This window comes from Athalia rosae, chromosome 1 (genome assembly GCF_917208135.1).
Source record: "Athalia rosae chromosome 1, iyAthRosa1.1, whole genome shotgun sequence".
NCBI lineage: Eukaryota > Metazoa > Arthropoda > Insecta > Hymenoptera > Athaliidae > Athalia > Athalia rosae.
In genome coordinates, this window is record NC_064026.1 from 26,587,319 (window position 1) to 26,609,284 (window position 21,966).

Genomic DNA, 21,966 nt, shown 5'->3' on the forward strand with positions numbered 1-21,966 from the left:
CGTTCCGTTTTTTATCAGATATCGTATGTGCGTATCATTTCTTATTTATCCGCGATTTTTTCGTACGCCTTCCACCCCCGTTCACTTATGTATAATCGATCCGAAAGCTCTCCTCTTTTATTCCTCTAGCGATTCAAGACGGTACAATATTTAGATTTCTAAAAGATATTATAAACGTACGTTTGAAGTCGGTGTGCCTATAGGACTGCTAGAATAACTCGAATATACTATACATGCGATACCGTACAACACGTACGTTTATGAATATATATTTACAAGATTTGTCAATCCGGGAATATACCGACGCGTCGTCTCGCTCCGTAGAGAGATCGGAGGAGAAGAATCGTTCATGCTTCGAGTACGCGACGAAAGGATCCCCCAAAGAAAAATAAATAAACAAACAAACAAGCTGAAATAAAATAAGAAAATTTTTCACAAGACTCGAAGTTCGAATATTTGGGTTCGTGATTTTCGCCGAATAAACACTTCACACGTCTACTTGTTCAACAAACACACAAACGAACCGAACGCAACGAAAAAAAAGAAAAAAAGAAAAAATAACCCCCGTAACAAAACTTCCGGCCCGATTGGAAGGCATCTATTATACTTTCCGTATTTCTTCGGATCCGTGTCGATCCGGAATTAAACTTCCCCCAACACTGGAGCTGCAGTATAAGTGGATTTTACTCGGAAATTTTCTACTTTGACAAATTACCCGTACATACGCAAATAAATTTCCTTCGCCACTTTCGTCGCACTTTCGAACAATAAAAGTCTTCAAAAACGTGCCGGAAACAAAGACTCTCCACTACCTGACACTTAAATCGCGAATGTCTGCATTTATTTACCCCGCTTCGGGGTCAACCGGCCCACAGAGTTTACGCCGTGGGAAAATTTCAATTTTTTCATCTGCATACTTCACTTTTGATTTTCATCAATTTTTTTTTTCCCTTTTTCCTTCCTCCTTTGGCTTTTCCCGAGCGAACGCGATGCGAGGTGGGGAGGGGGGGCTGCAGGGTATTACGACCGAGAGTCAAAAACGACGGTGGCAACGAGAATCGAGATAAGCGAGTAGTGTCGAAGGAGAAACGAAGAAAAAAAAACAACCGAAACGACGAAGAAAGAAAAAAGCTCGAAAGTAAAAGAGAAAGAATAAAAAGAGGGAGATATGGAATCCCCACGCGATATTACCAGCCAAAAACATATGTGACGGTGCTGGCAGCAGACCCCTAAATTACTCGCGTACCCGCAAGCCGGGAATATTAGAACGACGTCTTTTTGTTCGCGGTTTGTTTAGCCCCCTCAGGAGCCTTTCTCCCTTCGCCCCCGAATTTTTATGAAAGCCTATATTGTACACCCACCACCCCTATGTACCTATGTATCTGTCCGTAAAGTAACATTTGCATGGAAAGAACATTTTTTTTTTCCCTTTCCCTTTCCCTTTTCCTGTTTCTCTTTATGTTGTTATTGTTATTGTTTTTTTCTGCCCAACTTTTCGCGAGAAAAAAGAAGCAAAGTCCGCGCAGGCTTGGACGACAAAATTTCTTGGCTCGCACTTTCTCTTCATAAAATCTCCTCCTCGGTGCATAAAATGTAATGACTTTCTTTCGGCCGTATGTAGATGTATTTCACGATCATCTTCGACCCCCGAGTCTCTCTGGTATATAAATACCTATAGTAAATGCTCTACTGATTACCGGCGTGATTAATTACCACTGAAACCACCCCATCGGAATCTATGCCCGTAAACGTAGTCGCCCTATATTATATCCCTTCAGCTCTGCTGGGAAGAAAAAGACCAAAAAGAGGACGAAACAACGACAAGGACTTCGCTAATTGTAACAAACCACTCTCCTCTTCTATAGCTTTCCGCGACGACATTATTCACGTTTTCACGAAGCGCGGGACGGGGAGGTTGTTAAATGAATGACTATACCAAAAAAGTCAAGGAACCAAAAAAAAAACACAAATAAGAAGAGTAAATCGAAACGTATGATTCGAAATAATTTCAGTTATATTTATATTTTTAGTTTCACAAGCTGTTCCATCATCGTGTTATATTTAATCATCGTTGTTATTATTATTTTGTTTAAATTTCCCCCCCCCCCCTGAACAATGGCCGATTAAAGTTGAACGCTGCGGACGCGGGGTTGTAATTTAGCAAAATTGTCAGGACAAAGGGACACGCGCGGTTAAATTCCAACTGGGATGGATAAATTGTCCGAATTTCAACGCACGGTAGTGAAGATAGCCGGGTATACTATAGTTATACATTTATACGTATATCGGTGTAAAGTGATCCACGATGGGAAGTGACTAATTTCTAGCGAGAAATTCACCGCTGACGGACATCTTTACCCGGAAGCTGTAATAGGGGAAGACAGGAAGACCGCAGGGGGGGGGGGGTTAAAGGCAGATAATATTATAGATGACATTTACCCGACTAAAGATTATTTGTGTGACACCAGCTTTACGTGTTCACGAAAACGCGATGGACCTGTACACTCGTATGTATACCTATGTAATGTAAGATGCGCGTCGTTCTCCCGCTGCCCCCTCACATCCGGATGAAAAAGAATCCTCAGATCCTGCCACTCCTTCTCATTTCCACTACCACTGATACCACCGTACCTACCACTACCACTACCACTACTAATACTCGGCAAAGACTCGCTTTATATTGTCCGACTTTATATTGGATTACCACGCGCGGTAACAAAAGTAGAAATTTGTTTCAATTTTTCCTTACGTGTCTGACGACGATGGTTTTTCTCTTATTTTCACATTGTTTATTTTTCGGCTGTTATTTTTTGATTTTCCTTTATTCTCGTCGTTTCCCCAAAGATAAATGAAAGAGGAGAAGGTAAAAGGAAAAAATATTATCAGCGAAAAGGAAGGAACACAAGCCACCGCCAACGCGTTATATTTTCTTCTTCCATATATTATACACCTGTACATATGTACACGCGCGGTGTACGCGTATGCTATGTATCATGTATCGTACACGTATGTATTATGCAAGTGTAACAACGTTTCGTTTCAGCTCAGGGAGTACACACTTACCGAAAAATATCACGAGGATGATGTGGAGATGGAATTTATTAGCAACGACAACCTGAACGCGCAATCGTCCGCGTCTCGGGTCGTCGACCCAAATCGTGACCTCAACGAAGCCATTGCCGAAGAACGTAGGGAAATGGACCCCCAGAGATACAAGTAAGGATACAGTTTTCCAAGCGTTATTTTTCCCCTAATAACTCCGATCGTTTCGAGTGAAAAAAAAAGAAAAAGAGGCAAAACGACTTCGTGTTATTATTTTTAGTTTTTCGTCACTCCAATTGCAATTCTATACGGTGAAACTCCGTTTCTTTTTTTTTTTCTTTCTATGAAAATACGAGAGGGAGAAAAAGCAAAAGAGAATAAAGAGTAAAAAAAAAAAAAACTAAAATAAGATCGTGGACAAGAAAAAGAGATGATCGTGTAGAAGCAGGAAAAGACGGTATAACAGTGAGTCAGCAACTGACCAACTGACTGAAATAAATTGAGGCAAAAGAAGAAAAGGAATAGAACACAGGACCACTGTAGTACGGCGCCATTCAGGGAGATTTAGATACGGCTCTTGTCGCTAAAACGCAAAACCTTGAGACGTTTGGGATAGGCGTTGGAGCCTTCCGGTGACAAAAGAAAATGATTATTACGGTATATATGTATAGGTCTATTTGTATATGTCACCGGGGAAGCCACCCCCGTAACGACCAAGGATAAAATCGCCACCGCCTATATCTCCATGGAATTTCTTCTGTCGCGTTCTCATCCTTCGTAGGATAAAATATATATATATACATACATATATATAATCGAATAATTGAATTTGAATTGATTCAGATACTGGACAACGGACAACAACCAGGTGATCACCGAACAACCGCGAGATAGTAATAAGGAAGCGATTTTACACAGTATAGCGTCGACTTACGTTCAACGCGGTAGACCGCTGACCCCTACTCCGATGACGTGGTCGCCAAGAGACTCCCTTTCGAAGACCTCAAAGGCGCCAGACTGGCCCTATTATCACACGGTGTATCAACAGCAGCAAAATACGAACGTTCAGAGGATCAAAGCCCCGAATAATAACAATATTATAAACAGTAATAATAATAGCCAGCGAAAAATCACCTCCGACGATCGCAAGAGAAATACGACTCTGCAGCTCAGACCGTGGGGGAATTTTACCGCACCCGATCGCCTGCACCGACTGAGAGTCAAGCACCACAAACTACCGTCCAAGGGAAAACATCCTCGAACCCGTAAGATTCTATTTTTTTTTTCTAGATTATTTTAACGCCCACTTACAATTAGCATCTAGTGCTTTTTATCTACACTTTTTTTTCCATACGATTTAACGACTCGCACAGTTTCTAGTTAGTACCCGACTTACAACAAGTAGTATATTTCCGACTGGTTTTTCCTCTTTTCTTCATTTTTTTTCACAGTTTTTACTACGCGAGCTTTGGCTTTGTTTCCCTTTTTTTTTTTTTTTACTGCTGTAAAAGAAATGAGAAAAAGGAGGGAAAAAAAAACAACCATTTGCTTTGTTACGTTCCACTTTTTACCGGTATACACGAGTAACCTACTGCTACTTTTCTCTCTATTCTACGACCCACTTTTATATGCAGAGCTTTGTACCGTTATATGCATGTGTTGTACAATATTTTACTCTTTGATATCGACTAGGCACTTGATAATTTAATACGATTTGATATTGATAATTTGAAAAGAAAAGAAATACTAATAATTTTGTTTGACGAATTTCATATTTTTATTACCTACGTTAAAATTCTTCTTCAATTTCGTTTGATCTCTTATTGTTCATTTTCATCGAGCTTGCGATTAAGCTTTAGTTACGAGCTAACGCTGCAGTACGAAGCGAATGAACTTCTTTAATTGGCCTTCTAATCTAAACCCTAACGAATTCCCGGGAGTTCAGAAACGGCCCTGGGATGGAGAGACGAATACTAAAAAGATCGGTCCCTCGTAATCGCGATCCCTGGCAACCCCGAGGGTCTCCTCTGTGGTAGATGATCGTTTTTTTTTTCCCCACGGTAGGTACCGCGGAGAAACTCCCCGCGCTAAATCTCAAAAAGAAACAAAGCAGAATGAGAAAAGAGGAGGGAAAAAAAAAAAAAATATACACGTAAAAATGGAGAGCGAGGTAAAATGAATAACGCGTACAAGACTGCTCCCATATTTCTTTTTCATGCTCTTTACTCTAAGAACAAATGAATCGTCGGTTGAGCGGTTGATAACCAGGTCGCGAATTTGTCCCAACCGTCCTGCGAAAAGTGGTTATATCTATCCGTACGGACCGTTGATTTCCGCGAGCGAAAGACGATTCGCCGCTACCAGCTACCCTCTCGGTTGTCTCCTTCCACTTAAAACGTAAAATATCCCAGGGCTTCTGCGTACCTAATTGGGTAATTAACGCGAGCTATTTCATTAACCACGAAAAGGTGTCCCGTCCAATTTCCACGCTTTTAACCCCTTAACTGCTGAATTATAATTCCCGTTAGCGCGACGAACTCAGATCTCCCTTTCCCTTCCAACCCTCCGCACTCTCTTTCTGCCGCTCCGTACCCTAAAATCCAAATTATCCACCGGTAACAACTTTCGCTACGAATAAATCAACGACAGCACACCGCTGTTTGTGCCTAAGACGCGATACGCTCATAGCGAAGAAATGAAAGAACACGCGCGTCTCGTGATGTCTAACGGAAAACAAAACGATATCTGACCACGGGTTTTTTCATGCATTGAAATTCGCAGGCGTACCCAGAGACTGCAAGGTTGGGGAATGGGGTCCTTGGAGCGCTTGCAGCAGAAGTTGTGGGGTTGGCGAAACTCAGAGGACGAGAAAGGTCACGGTGAGACCTCGCAGAGGTGGAACACCCTGCCCACCATTGGAGCAGATTAAATGGTGCGGAAGCGCGAGTCCTTGTTCATCCGAAAACGGAAAGCCCACGGTCGTCGACATACATCACTGGTAGAAAATCTGCACCGGTGAATATACCTCGCCGCAATAACATTGCAGGAATATTAAAAACGAGAGAAGAAGTGAAGAGAAGAAGAAAAAAAAAAGAAGAAAATAAAAAAAAAATAACGATAAACCAAAGATGAATAGCGAATTTACGATATATACTAAATATCTTTTACACAAATCGTCCTCGTTACACACATGGCATGTATGTACAATATTAATATATACATATATATGTAAATATACATACATATATAGTACCCCACGTCATATCTCTTTTTTCAAACTTTCTCCAAATAGAAATGCGAAATTAAATTTTTCTCCAAGCATGGTATAAATATCTAACTATACAATATCTTCACCCGAAGTTATTTCAATACCTATATATGAACATGAAAAAAAAAAACTCGAGCATTACTACCCTAAATTATTTAAAAACAATTCTAAATATCACTTCGCGAATTATACCAATCGCATAAGAACAATGAAAAAGGAACCCGAACGAAAAATTGAGGAAAAAAAATCAAACACGCTTCAGAGAATCTTCTTATTTTTTACGAGCGAATGTAACCAAAGTGTAGTGATGAATAAAATAAAATAGGGATATTTTATAAACGCGCCGAATGTTTCAACCGTAGCTGTATTATAACATAATCGTACGTACATCATGTCCAGCTTAAAAATTCAAAGATCAAATTATTTTACCCGACTCAACGAGACAATCCGTGACACTTTTAACAGACGACTACCGATCAGAAACAATCATTATTCAATCCGACTAAACCACCTGTTCAACTGGCTCATACCTGTGTAACTTATTACTATCCAATCTACTATCTTCCAATTTCAACGAACGAATATACTTATGTATGTATTAATCGTAAGACGAGAAGCAAGAAAAACTTATTACGTAAAAATAATAATATATAATATTTGCACAGTATTTTCTTTCCGAAGATAAAAATCGCAAAAATCCTATACCTGAACTCGATGATTTTTAATATTTTATTATTTATTATTTTATTTCTTTTCATTTTATTCGAAAAATTTATCGTTACTCGGAAAAGTTTTTTTTCTCCCAATAAATATCTTTATGCCGATTATTATTTTACTAATTCGTACCAAGAGATAGAATAAAAATAAATTTAACAAAAAAAAATGAAAAAAAAACAAACAAAAAGCAACAAAAAAAAAAAAAACTAATTGCGAGTATATGACATAATATACCGCGTGAATAGTACATAAGATGGGTGGAAAATTTATACAAAAATATCATCAGGTACGGTTAGATGAGTGTATTATATCGTAGAGTTACCGTTAACGATAATAACTAATGATTAATAATTGTATTGATAACGAGAACTAATCGTAAAAAATAAAAAAAAAAAAAAAAAAAAAACCAACAACTCATTAATTATAATAATATTATTAATGTGAGTACATGTATAATGATTACACGTACATTATACCGCCCTTCAAGAGGGCTGAATAAACTATTATAATCGCGTTGGCTTGATTCTTTGAAATAACTGATCGAATGGGAAGAAATGAGAGAAGAGAATAATTAGAAATCAAGTAAATCAAAAGCCATGATTACCGTAAACTGCAATTAAAAACCCGTACATTTGAAACTGGCCACGAAAAATTAAGCGAAGCCAATGCGAATTCGACTTTAGGCTAACGTTTTGTAATGTAGATCGTCTAAGACTTCTCGAGAGGAAAAATATAAATAAATAAGGAATGATAATGAATTAAAAAAAGGGAAAGAATAAATTTTGAAAAATCGTTCATACAGCGAGCCACCGATCGCCACGACTCATAGTCATGACGAAGACTTTGATAACGGATCAAGTCGACGTGAGAATTTCACTTCTGCAACACGATACCGAAAATTGAAAAAAAAAAGAAAAAATAATACAACTAAACTGATAATAATAAAACAAACAAATTTCAAACGGTCAAGAAAATAACACTGAATGCGATTAACCGATAAAATTAACAGTAATTAATGATAACAATAATAACAATAATAATAATTCTGTACAAGACACTGTGCATTCTGAGGTTTAAGGAATTAGTAATTTAGGCTTACAATTAGCAATAAGCGATATATGTAGCGACGTGTAACATATAAGTTTATATTACATAATAAAATCTATCCAGGAAAATCTCTATAATGGTCCAATTGTATTCCGTTTAATCAGTCAATTTTTGCAGTACATCCGACAATGGGAAGGAAATAATTTCATCCGAGGTAATAGAAAATATCAGACGTAGTTTCGCGACGAAGATTCAGACGCGAGTAGGTACGAGAGTGACAGATGAACGTCCCGTTGGCAGCGTAGGAAAAAAAAATAAGAGAAGAAAATTGGTAAGGAAAACAAGAGGGAAAAAAAGGGTGCAAAGAAAGGTAATACGGGGTAAACGGTTAAGTGGATAAAATGCGATTAGCTGTGATTAAACGCGATTAAGCGATTGTTTTACCTACTCCGTGTAAACGTATACGTATATATAAACCCGCACCTGCCGCGGCGTTTCAACGATAAGCCCGACCCGCGGACCTTAACCCCTTCCCTTAAATTTTCCGCTCTCCCCGATTCTCTGTGTATATCCCTCTTCTGCAGCGACTGAAATATCTACAAAACCCGGCGCTCCGACTCCATGGAAAACCCTGGCCATCGACGGTGCCACCACCTCACCCCGCGCGTTTAATCATCCCGGGACATCCCCCTCCCCCCTCCCCCCCCCCCACACACACACACACACCGAAACGACGCGATAACGTATCGATAACGCGCACATCCCACGGGCTTGCGCGAAAATCAAAACTCCATTTTACCCTACTTTTAAACCTCGTTACGACCCACGTTTGTTTCGCCAACATTATTTCACGCCCCTCCGATTTTAATGTTCACTAGTTCCGTTCACTCCTCATCCCCTTCTACGACCAGCTCGCGCCGCCGATACGTTTGTCAAAGGGTGAAACATTTGTTCGTACCGAATCGCGCCTCTCCTCTCTTTCCACGTAAAACCGTTGTACGATCTACCATTCATACATACGCCCATATACCTACCTACCTACCTACCTACCTACCTACCTACCTATCGGGGATCGACTTTTTTTCGACATTTTTTTCCGCTTCTATTTCGTTCTTTGATAGCGGAAACGTGATAACCTTTTCCGAGGATCGGATGCGCGGCATCCGTGTAAAGTTTATATAAAAATTGAGGTACGCGAAATGAAAATTTTCGAACGATGTGCAGGGGGGTGTGAATACATAAGGAGTCCGAAAGGGTGGTGGTAATGCGGATGAAAAAGGGACGGTCAGGGGGCTCCGCAGCTCGCGGTATTCAGTTCTCTCTATACCGATATCACGGATCGAGGTAGGAAATTTGAGGATAGCGTGGTCGCGTTTTGAAAAGCCATAATAACGGCGGAGGAGGAGAAGAAAAAGTCTTCCGACGCATTCGACGTCGTGTTACAGGGATAGCGAGCGAGGAATAGATTGAATAGAACCGGGCTCCGGTATCCTATAAGGGGAGAGAGAGGGGGTTAAATTTTATCCGGCCGCGAAATGGGGATGAAAATGGGTAGAGATTATGATTGGATCCGTTTCCCTTATCCTGCGGGGACTGCGCGACGTTATAACCGCGCGCTCGCTTCGCGCGAACCCTCTCCGACGGTAGAGCGGTGTGCGAATACCCTATTTAAATACGCGAAAACTCACGCCCTTATTTCCCCGTTAAACCGAAGGGTCGCTCGTACTCCCCGCTGCGTTTCCCGTTTTTCCCTCTTCTCCTTTACTTTTCCATTCCTTCGGCTCGGCTCATCTCCTCCATCCCTTTCCGCCCGACCACCTCCCGACCGGGACCGCCCCCGTACATCGGCTACAACAAACCTACCACCGGCTTCATTTGAATAAGAAGCACATTTCAGCGAGATTAGGACAACGAAAGGGGTTCGCGGCTACTGCAACTCTCCTCCGACCGAGGTCGAATGAGCGACTGAGGTGAAATGAAATCCGGGAATGAGGACCCTCGGTATCACGGTGGAGCTGCAATACCGGAAACTAAGGCAGAAAGTAGCGGAAATTCATTCGCTAGTTTTGCCGAATGAATTATTTTTATAAATTTATGAAGAATTCACCCGATCCTTCATCCCTGTGAAATTCGATGAGCCCGCATCGCAAGATCAGACGCCTCTGATAACGAGCTGTATCGAACCGTTCGAGTGTAATTCTACTGCACCGACATAAGTGTTTCCTGCTCTAATGAATGGGGTGCTCGTTATGGTGCGGGGACAGAAATCCTTTGATTCGATTTCCGACGGTTCGATGCTTCGAACCGTTCGGCGAGTAGTATAGTTCAGAGAATTATACGAATTAAACCGCTCACGTCACGGAAGATCGGAGGTCCGTCGTCTATTGTGTTTTTTACACAACGTCTTCGAGGCGAAGAATCGAAGCTCTGTCCGCGAGTGGGTATTCCTATGACGGGGATGTACGTACGACCAAGGATGACGCAGGTACACAAGGTAAAACGGTAATTTATATACGTATTTTCGCGTTTTGAATATCATTTCCTGGGATAATATTTCTCCGGTTAGAAACTCGGAAATGAAAGTGTCTACTTGGGTGATATTTAAATGCCCTCCATATAGGTGCGCGTTACCTATGCACCATGTAAGCTGTGCAAAATCCGCTTCCTCAAATTTTCTACGTGTCTCTCATTCGCACACCGGTCATGTGCGAATATCAACCCTTCGCAATTGCCACACGTTCGTACGCGTGTAACCGTCGTCTGCCTTTTAGTTCCAGAAAAAATAGAATCTCCGCACCATTCCGCACAACCAGACTTTCGATCAGAGGAATAAAAAGGCTTGACTAATCGATGGAATGAAGTGAAAAATTTGCGAATGATTTTGAGCAACCATAGAACCCGTCACGCTCTGTGTTCCCTCGTTCGACAAACGCGTAGAGGAGCTGCTGAGATTTCTAGTTAGCGCGGGATATTAATTAGCAATTTGGTAAATGAGCTGGCGGGGCCGGCTACCGGCCGCCATCAAATCAGAGGCATCAAGCGTGTATCAATCAGCTCGTATTGCCGTGAAACTCATTCTCCAAGTTCAGGCGCACCGGTGAGGCCCCCAGGGATAAAGGTAAAGGGACCCCCGCAGTAGCCGATGCCCACGTTTCATCCCATTATACCGTCATCGTCTTATTCGTAGATTTCTCATTCACGGACTGATCGCTTGGTCTATTTGCATCTTTATGGAGCATCGTTGATCATTTCGCATTTTTCACATGGATCTGCAGGGTGTAAATAAAGTAGGTACCTGTATCATAAGCGAGGAAAATTAGTCGATAAAGCGAAGGAGAATGGAAAATAACGCTTGTAATACCATGCATATATTCTAATACTTTTTACGGGATGCGCCCTACCGGTTTTCAGCCCTCGGTATATAAACTGTGAACAATTTTTCGATAGCAATTTGATAAAGCTTAGACACTGTACCGTAAAGTGTGCAGTTCATTTCGAGGTCGTAATCTCTGCAGCTCGATATATATATATATATATATTTTCCCCTATATTTTACGTGCCCCGTACACCTGGAGGTCGCAGGGTCTTTTTCCGCCGTTAACCCCCGGAGAAGAAAAATGATTGTGCGTTAAGGGATGCGATTTCGCACAGCTGTACTTATGCGACGAGTGGTCTGATTAATCAAAAACGTATCATAGAAAAAACAAATCCGAGTTAAGAGAATCAAAAAAAAAAATAAGAAAGAAGTAAAGAAATGCATAAAAAAACCGATTGTTATCGGATTCAATCATTTCCAGGCTTGCGATCTTTCGCATCTTCCAATTCCTCAGGGACACGCGGTGATTAAAAATGGCGGCCCGTTTTAGCTCCTCGGTTCTTTTGACCCGTTTAAAGCTCCTTTCGGATGAGGGATCGTCGCACCGCGCACGGAGCGGCTCGAGGCTTCGAATATTGCGGGGGGAGGTGTCTTTTGAATTTCATGGTAAATCTCACAATAGGCGGGAGTGAGTTATGCGTAATTTCCGAACGACGTAGCAGCCTCGAAGAGCGTCGCGGCTTTGAACCGCGTCGCGGGTGTTTTCGGCATCGCATAGGTTATGAGGGGGGGGCATCGAAATCATCTGGGCGCGAAAGATTTCAGGCTGAAAGTTTTCCGCCGCTTTCCCCATTTATTATACAGATATACTCCGTGAAAATCCAATCTATTATACGCCACTCTATCATTTTCAATTCGGCGATTTGTACTTCGCATTATTCAATCAAATAATGCAACATACATATAAATACGCGTTGGTACGATATTCTCACATGCGTAAATCGGTTATATCGTAAAATCTCCGATCAATAAGCTGCGTTCACCTATAAGTACTACCTACATATACGTATATAGAACCGTACGCCGAGAGTTCAGAACGGATAGAACTTTTGTTGAGGCTGTTTGACGGATTCGGATCACACACGCACACCCCGCACGATGCATACGATATCCGCGTAAAGCTGCTTATATCATATTATAGGTATACCTTTCGAGGAAACCGCTTACTTTTGTGCTCGTTGAAAGATTCTCAATTCCAAATTATTCGCCAGAATCACATGAATCGCGCCCAAACATAATATCTACACCCGCGCTAACGCGGTGGATAAGTTCCAAAATATCACGCCCCTCAAGTTTAACTGCGCTAATATTATTCCAGATTTCCTATCCCCAATTTTTTCATTCACTTCAACAACGACGCGCGTTCAATTTCGCGATCGGTGCGTTCAATTGATCAGGCGTGAGCTTTCTCCCTCCTTCCATCTTACCTTCAGTCTATACTTTCGACGAAAGATTTTTCTAAAACCTTCGAGAATTCGAAGACAAATGAAAGTAATTTTCTAAATGACGTACGACATTCGCCAAGGCGATTCATTCGCCGTTTAGTTTATATTGCAAAGTTGATGAAATTTATAGCTCCGCAATTGCAAGCATGCTCCGGCCTCGTACAACCGTTCAATATACGTATAGGTGTATGTATAATAACCTCTGAACACCACAGCGCACTGCAGTTATGTTAAACTTTTAGTTCTCTTAGATTTTCACAGTCATAAATGTCGCTGTTATAACTAATATAAGTGTAAACCGGTAATGAGCGAACACACTAAATATACGGTAATTGAGTGTCTACGTATAAAATAATCTTGTAGCGAATTCTAATGACTGTTGATATTCACGCCGTTAGTTTTCAAATAAGCAAATAAAACTGGCTGGAGTGAGAAAAAAAAAAATTTCGTCATTCTCGGCGAACAAGTATAAATTTTATTTCGGAAAATGCATGAGAACAGTTGTAGCAATAAGTATATAAAGGGAGGGTAGATACTTATCCGTTAAAGTTGGAAGTGTGTTAGGTAAGTAAACTTACAGGAAGAAAGTTACCGCGAGAGAGAAAGGTGAGGGGGAGGGGGAGGTATAGAAGTGCACTTGCACCTCACACCGACACAACGAAGATACTTATTGTCACAGAAGAGACACAAGCACTGTACGATATGGTATAGTTCGTACGCTCCGTTAGACCCGGACCGAAGGTTCATAAAATTAATAACCCATAAATTCCTTCGGAATATTGCGGGGAAAATTACCTCCTCATATATTTTCATTGTCCTTTCCTTACCCTATACCTAAGAGGGTGTGTACCACGTTCTTCAACCCTGCGGGAAGAGGTAAGTCCCCTGTTACTGTTATACCGAGAACCAATATATGTGCATATATATATACATATATGTACCGCATCTATAGGTATACACACTTATGCAGGAGGTCCCTTTAAAGGAAGAGAAAAGAAGTGTGGAAGCCTAAGAGAGCCAGTTTTCCCTTTCTTTTTTGGGTCAACTCTTCCTTTGATTATTGCCGAGGAAACGGCGCCTGTAGGAATTGCCCATGGTCGATAACTCTAATCCTTAACTTAGGATACTTCCGAGGGACCCCCCCCCCCCCCCCCCCGGTCACCCTTCACCGACACTTTCAGCAACCGTTAACTGTATATAGGAAACATTTTCCGAAGGAAAGTTTTACCCGACCGGTAGCTAAATCGAGAATGGCGTGTCTGTGGTCATCTAACACGTGGACACCCCCGCTTCGACCTATAAATATTATACCCACCCGCGCATTTTGCTTGTCCACGCGAAATCTCGGCGATTTATTAAGAAAATATCGCCAGGAAGTGATTCAAACCTCTCGCCGGATGTAGAAAGACTAGAAAAAAAAATGAGAAAAAAAAAATTCTCACATATTTTGCTGAAAAAGCTTTCGACATACCAGATCCTACCGCGGGACGAGTCGATCGCGGAATGGAGAAAACAAAATACGAAGTAAATGAGACTTCCAGCTCATTTCGTTGCTGAAATATTACTAGTGTTTGGAACTTACGCGTATAAGTGATCGTATACCGAGCACGGCGAATTCCCCATAATCACTTTGATTACAATGTGAGTTCTAAGTCCGCTGTAATACTTATACGAGAAAACTAATGAGTATTTTAAGTGATCTCTGTGTCACAGCCATGAACTTAATGAAAATTGATTCCACTTAAGGACATTTCAGAAATAATTTAATACCTATTTAAAGTTAATTAAACGTTCGCGTTACTGGGGTGACCTATTTTCATTGAATCTAAAACTAAAACACTGTATCGTCGGCGTCGCTCGATATTTTTGGTCCAACAGCCCGTAAACGTTTTTTGTCGAATTAGCCCATTTCACGTACGTGAAGATAACGTAACAAAATTAGGGGTACGACTCTGATCGTCGAGTCTCGGCATCGCACGGAATATCTTATGCAACGGCTACGTCAAACGTACGTACGAACGTAACGCTTTACAATAATAACGTTTATAAACGTAATGGATGTGAAGAGTTTATTACGGCGTATCGTCGTTTGTCACGTTCCTTCGTATCCGTTTGATCTTTATCGCGTTCTCCCCCGTCTTCGGTTATAGTTTTGATTCACGACTTAACGAACCTCCTCGAATCGTTTTCGCGGCAGTCACCGCGTCGAGCGTTTGCCCGTCCTAAATGGAAAATACGAGCTCGATTCCGACGTCACGCAACGCAGTTCCGTAACCCGTCGAAAAGATTCGCGTGTCTTGGGTGAATTCGCCGTGAAACCCGGAGCTTTTTACCCCGTCGCATCGCCGCGCGTATCACATGCCTATACGTCCGTTGCTCCGGAGCAAATTAGCCAGACTTCTCTCCCCGCGCATCTCCACTCTTTTGTATCCGTCGTCTCGGGGGCGTCTTTTTCTCAGACTATATTTTCGAGAGGATATAAGGTTTTTCTTCTAATTTCTTTTTTTTCCCCCTTTATTTTTTCCATACCCGCGAAACGTAATGCTATATACCGCGTAGCCACCTCGACTTTGGCACCTACGCAATTTCGTTCACTACCAACCATCGCATTCCTTTCTTCTCCGTTTTTTTATTTCGTTTAATCCTTTTTCTTCTTCTCCGTTGTCTTTCCAACATCGCATCGCATTCTTTTACTCGAGTGTTTTTTTTTTCTTCTCATTCTCTTCATAAACCGTCTATTGCGCATCAAGGGCTGATAGTCAGAAACCTTACCAATGTATGGGGTATCCCGGAAAAACGAAAACTGTTCAGACGATTGCGCGTTTTGGAAGAACTGCATTTCAACGTTTTTTTAGTTTCGCTGAATTTCTTACTCGGGAACCGTCCCGCTGGTTCTCATCTCGCGATATCGTCTCGTTCCTTTGAAATCGTGCTACGTGCGAATATACGTAGTTGTATACGTATGTACCGTACTCAATACTGACGCGTAAGCAATGATAGAACCGATGTAGGAATATAGCGTGAACAAAGCAATACCGTGGTAACCAAGATGTAATTTAGTTAGTAAACCGAATCTAGGTTCCGAGACGTATTACGTCTGGAATTACGAGTCGGTGTTCGAGCTCATTTCGTCTGAAATCCGTTCCAGAAACCCGATACGTCTTTGGCGCGTGCTGTGCGCTGCGTTGGATCGACGTTGCCAAAGGCGTTTATCGCGATCGACGCTGGTTCGAGAAGGTGGCTTCTCTCCGTAACTGCAAAGATGTAATTGAGGTGATTTCTACCCCGAAAAAAATGGCGCAAATTGCGCAAGCGGTGTAGGTTACGAGAGGTATTCGAGCATCGGGGGCGCGTAACTCGCGGATGTATTGGGAGTAAGTTGAAAATTGTTGAGAAAAAATTTTCGCCGTAACGGTTTACTACTTTCAATACCTCAAATTCACCGGTGCACCGCGACCGATTCTTCGAAGCTCTATACGTCTCGCTTTTTCACGACACTTGACTTTGCGTGGGCGATGAGCGGCAACCCGCCGGATGTCTACGTATACCATAGCTACCTATGGCTGAATTTCATTTCTCTCTCGCTCGAGTAGTGGAGCGTCAGAATTAAGAAAATAGTACAAATCTCACAGCACTTAGATGGTACGGCGGTTGTAATTCAGTAAAGTGCTGTCTGGTGCGCGGATCTCGAGGTTTTTACTTCTTCTTTTTTCTTACCGTTCGGTATATAGAGGGAGGGGGATGAGCGCTCGAGAAAACAGCCGAGGAAATAGGCAAAAATAAGGAGATCCAAGGGAATACCGAGGTCTGAGCCTACCTACCGACTCAATTCGCGGTTTTCTTTACTTTATACTAAGGGGATCCATCTCCCCTTTCCACCGTACCGCTCCTCTCTTCATCTCTTCAACTTTATTTATATCTCTTTCCTTTTCTCTTTACCTACCAACGAGAAATACATGTCTCAAAAGAACTCTCTCTTTCGCCCTTATATCAACCCCCCTGTGGCCGGCAACTGAATCCAAATCCTTCTGCAAGCCCGACGATACGCTCAGCTTCTACGTTAATGTAACTCCCTAATAAACAATGGATTCCATAGGGACCTGATAGGGATAACAATTAAAGATATATACACAGGAATCACCCGAGGGGTTGGCCGCTTGCTGCTGCGTACCCTTGGACAAGAGAAAAAAAGGTATCTTTCGTGCGTGTGGATTCTCTTCCGTTATCAGAGTGTACAGGTATGCGTAAAGCACGGATATATGTATAATGAGGAAAAGGTCTAATTTCCTGTGTAACAAAAACACCGCACTCTTCTTTTTTCCGACTATAATTCGGAAGGGTGAGAAAGTAGACACGTCGCACGTATATAAGTTCGCTGAGAAATGCAATGGCATCGGAGATTTCTCCTACGATCATTGTCTCGTCAAGTTTTCGTCGAGTAGCAACGCAATAATTAATCTTCCATGATTAATGGTCGCGGCGAAGAGCGAAACGCGCATCTGTTCTGTTTACTGGACATTAAGAATTCCTGGTCGAAAACCTTGCTTTGCATCAAAGTAACGTATAATGAACGTAAAAGATTTATACGCGATTCTTGTTATCGAAGGAATGTCCATCGATAAATTGCAGAAAAATCATGCCCGATGAAAATCCGTATAATGTCAATCCTCCATTATTCCTTAAGGTAGTGACTCAACTTATTTTTGTAAGATTTCGTTACTATGTGAAAAAATTTTCGTGTCTAACTAGACCTCCTCCGTTCATGTGAGTAATGTATATAACTTTTAAACGCGTATCGCATGAAACGAGCCAAAGCTTATTCGTTGTCCTCCGTAAGAATTAGCATCGCCGATGATTCGGAATTAATGGATCGATTTTTTCGTGAATTGTTTATCCGTCCCACTAAACTGCAGAGATGGTAAAAAAAAAATTACAATAAATAAACCGGGTAGCATAATTTCGCGTCAACGCAGCTGTTGAGGAGCTTTCGCGCAACCCCCTCGAGTCCTAAATATATAAATCCCAAGGTCGAAGTGGCCCATAAAAAGGTCAAGCACACCCCTAATGGACTTCACGCATCCACCGCTGTTATTTTATAACAACGGAGGTGCTTGTTCAGGCTAAGAGAAAAGACGGAAGACGATTACGTGCTGATATAGAAATCTCTTCACGTGATCGATAGACATTATACCTTGTTTACAGTTCGCAAATTGCACATGGTCTGTTGTTGGGCTTTGACAAAGCCTTCTGTACTTCTATCAGTTTTCATCCAAAATTTTCAACGGGGGAAAAGGGGAATGCAATTAAATATATCACATGCAGAAATGAATAATCGGGATAATTCCTGCTGCAGTATACTTAATAATGATGAAGGTAATATCGCCATCGACTTATGGTTGTCGCGATTCTGGTCCAAAAAAGCGTACCCACCGTCGACACGTTTCCTGTCAGACCTCCAGTCGATCGAAGAAAATCGGTCAAACGAGAGCTTCTTCCCAACTGAAGTCTTGCAAGCTCACGCCCTCTCACCACACGACCGAGGCAGTTCCTGAAACTACCAAGAGTTAAATAACACCCTCGACCGACTAGGGGTAGCGCATACCGACCGCAGTTAACGCGATGATAATCAATAAACGAACCGATCACGATACGGTCCCGCAACTTTCGTGCTGTTTGAATTTGTCGGCTGACCAAATCTATAACAAATGGATGCTGGAAAAAAATATAAGATTAGCTGAAAAAATAATAGAAGAATTCTCAAATACATATAATTGAAATGCACATTTAGAAATATAATAAATCACAAGTAAATAAGTTTCACATTTATAGACAATGAATGTTATACACGGGGAATCGTCCTCTGAAACAATCCTCATATAATCAGAGACAAAATTAAGTTCAGTTACAAATAAATATAAATGCAGTTAACTCAATGAGATACTGTTTGTAGGGCCACAGTATCTGAAATTAGTAGAAACACCTGAAATGACGCGTTTCCAAACCACCTTATATGAGGTAGCGTCCTCGGCTCGTTTCGATTTTTTTTTAAGTGGAACGATCGCCGTTAAGCCCTATCCAAACCACTGTCGTTGGGGGGCCCCCCTCGCGAGCCAGTCCAGTGGGATGGAACCTGTAGAAACATAAGAAAGAGAGAAAAGAGAAATAGTTATTTTTTGAGACAGTAGTATATTAATTCTAGACATCGAAATTGCATGATAAATCGCATAGAAATGAGTTATGTTTGACACAAACGAAAAGTACAATATGTGGTATGAATGGACAATGAAACTTGCACATAACAACGAACACGTTTACATACAACACAAACAAGATATGGTACCATATCAAACATGAAACATGGAACAGAACAGACAGAGGATAATCATCATAATTATTATCAGTCATCTTATTACTAAACATCATTATCAAGAATAGAAAACAGAATTAAGCAATAAAAAATTGTGTTTCAATGGTATGACTTCTGAAAAGAGAAAAAGCGTTTGTCAATTAATTCATGACACGTGAAATCTGGAACATAGAAAAAAGTGATCAACATATCATTATTATGTTAGATGGAATTTTTGCAAATAAAATATACAATTGTCAATCAAAGTATAAAACATGAATCCTGAAACATGTAAACAAGTCATTAACACATCATTATTATAACAAGTTAAATTTCTGCAAAGAGAAAGAACAAGCAATGTTGACTGGAAAAAAATTAGCTGCCAAAATGTAGAATCAGAATTCGATCTTGAAGACATATTTTTCTAATTCCTGGAACAGAAATTTAAAATATTACTCAAGTTTTTTCTGAGTTTAGAAAATGAACACTTCGAGGGAGTGAGGATCCATCTAAATTTTCCGAATTCGGACGTTAAAATACAAGGTATGCAACATGCTGATTGCTGGAACAAAAAATGAATTGCATTAGAAGCCAGGGACAGCCGGTGAACAACATCTGATTAGTATCGAGAGTGGAAGTCTGAGGGAATCCAAGAGCCTCGCCAGGAGTTTGAATTCCTGAAATCAGAAAACGAACTGAATTAGTAGCCAGAGACAGCCTGTGAACAACATCCGATTAGTAACGAAATTGAGGAGAATCTGGAAGAATGGTTGAGAGTTGTCCAGGAGTTTGAATTCCTGAAATCAGAAAGCAAACTGCATATTAGTAGCCAGGGACAGCCTGTGAATAACATTTGATTAGCAATAAAAGTAATGACTGAAAATCGAACTGAAAATAAAAACTAATGATTAGGATCTGCAAGAAAATTTATGAGTATTAATCTGAAAGGAAAAATTTGATTAGTTTTGTACAAATATAATCCCGTGGAAGTCAAGTACTATCGCACAAAAAGGTGCAATAGTACTTGGTTCCTTACAATTTTTCGGCTTTTGGGTTTAAAACGCATGAAGCGTTGCAATGCATGTTTTAAGCGCCAAGTTCGCGCGCATACGAGCAGCAGCGACGAAACTTGGGTTTTTATTTCACTTTAAAGTCCTGAAAGAAAATCTCTCAATACATATCCCCACCACCAATATCAGTCAAGTTTTTAAAGCGCCTTGCAAGATGGCAAGTCACGCTAGTTATTGTTTATAAAATTACCCAAATAGACATGCACAAAATCAAATATATGTTAAGACGCGATTCCTCGTCCTCGCGCTGTATACCCGCGCGAGCAGCGTCGGACTTGGAATATTTCTGCTAATCGAAATCGAAGAAATGCAATTTTAAATCGCATTCTTCTATTCGAATTAGCCGGAGGAAGGAAGAGGAGAGGTATGTATGGCGTGGCGGTCGGCGATCCTCTTCGACGTGAAGTCTTCGAGCTCAACGTCCACCTCACTTCCATGCACCACGGCTGGTACGGAGAGCAAGGCGGACGCATTTCGCCCATTCCAAGTGACCGCGAATATTACAGGGAAGCAAAAAACTTAATTTAATTCAATTTGTCTGGTTAAGATGGTGAATTATTGAAAAGAAAATGATCTAGTAGATCTCAGCAAAGAGATCTAAAAGACCGCGTGAAGAGATTCATAACAAAATTATAGAGTTAAATGTTAAATGTTAAGTTCAAAATTAAGCAATGGAATTTGATATACTCTACTCAATTGATCACTTGGAATTGCTGTGGAAAGAAAAGTTGTACTTCCGATTTCTTGCCTACCCATTTTGTTGAGCCCACATCCCACCCAACGGTTAAAACTATTACTCGCGTACACACTGCACATACCAAATAAAAACCATTCGCGATGCATAAATTTACCTATACCTGCCTTTCACCTATATTTATCCAAAAAATGATTTTACTGACGAAAACCCCGATTCATACTTGCGCCGGCGCACCGAGAATTCGATCTCACTCACATCTCACATTCATTGCCGTGGTATCTCGTTCAAAAAACTTACTGTGGACCTGTTGTGTGTATAAGAATATAAAGGCTGCCCACGCCCCGGCCGAAGCCGTGATTTATTTAAATTTTGAGGAAAGTGTGTTTGTTATTGGACCGAAATTTGAAAAATATCGATGATCTTTGAATGAATTTAGTAAATTTACTCTTGAGTAAATATCATCACTAAGAAAATGAATTTAATTAATCTCACATCTATTCATCAAGTAAGAAGAAGTTAAGGGCTGAAAATTGTGTGTAAGGGAAGAAAATTCCTGTAATGATTAGACATCCTGTTATAGTTCTAGTGAATTTACTTATAGGTACCTAAATACGGGTTCAACTTTGATTCAAATTGAGTTAGATAAATCGAAATATCAAGCATGCAAATGGATAAAAAATTAAGAGATCAAATTCAAATTGGTTCAGCTGATGGCTGACCATTAAATTGAGACTAGATGGATTCTGAATTTTCGCGAAAGCTATACAATTCAATTCCTGATGTACCTGAAAAAACTGAACCTATGGCAAGGACCATCATTCACGCGACAAAATTTTATGACCGATCAGTGATCAACGCAAACGAGATCGATCACCGAAAATTATATAAAAATCAGAATACGCGTGAGTCGATTGAACGACGGTCTGTACCGTTGCCTATGAGCTGCACACTCTAGCAC

The 21,966-nt window shown here is 40.9% G+C and overlaps 1 protein-coding gene and 1 long non-coding RNA gene across 4 annotated transcripts in view; one reads left to right on the forward strand and one right to left on the reverse strand.

Moving 5' to 3' along the window:
* The window catches only part of LOC105685150, an 88,575-nt gene extending 81,598 nt beyond the window's left edge, over window positions 1-6,977 (forward strand). For all 3 annotated transcript variants that reach the window (XM_048657686.1, XM_048657692.1, XM_048657695.1), the window contains 3 exons: window positions 3,044-3,216; window positions 3,886-4,307; window positions 5,824-6,977. In XM_048657686.1, coding sequence (XP_048513643.1) covers window positions 3,044-3,216; window positions 3,886-4,307; window positions 5,824-6,044 — 816 coding nt within the window. In that variant the 3' untranslated portion in view covers window positions 6,045-6,977. The remainder of the gene's footprint in view (window positions 1-3,043; window positions 3,217-3,885; window positions 4,308-5,823) is intronic.
* LOC125501511 overlaps window positions 1-18,918 on the reverse strand; it is a 113,977-nt gene extending 95,059 nt beyond the window's left edge. The window contains exon 1 of the long non-coding RNA XR_007279101.1: window positions 18,326-18,918. This is a non-coding gene — a long non-coding RNA (uncharacterized LOC125501511). The remainder of the gene's footprint in view (window positions 1-18,325) is intronic.
* Between the last annotated feature and the right edge of the window lie 3,048 nt (window positions 18,919-21,966).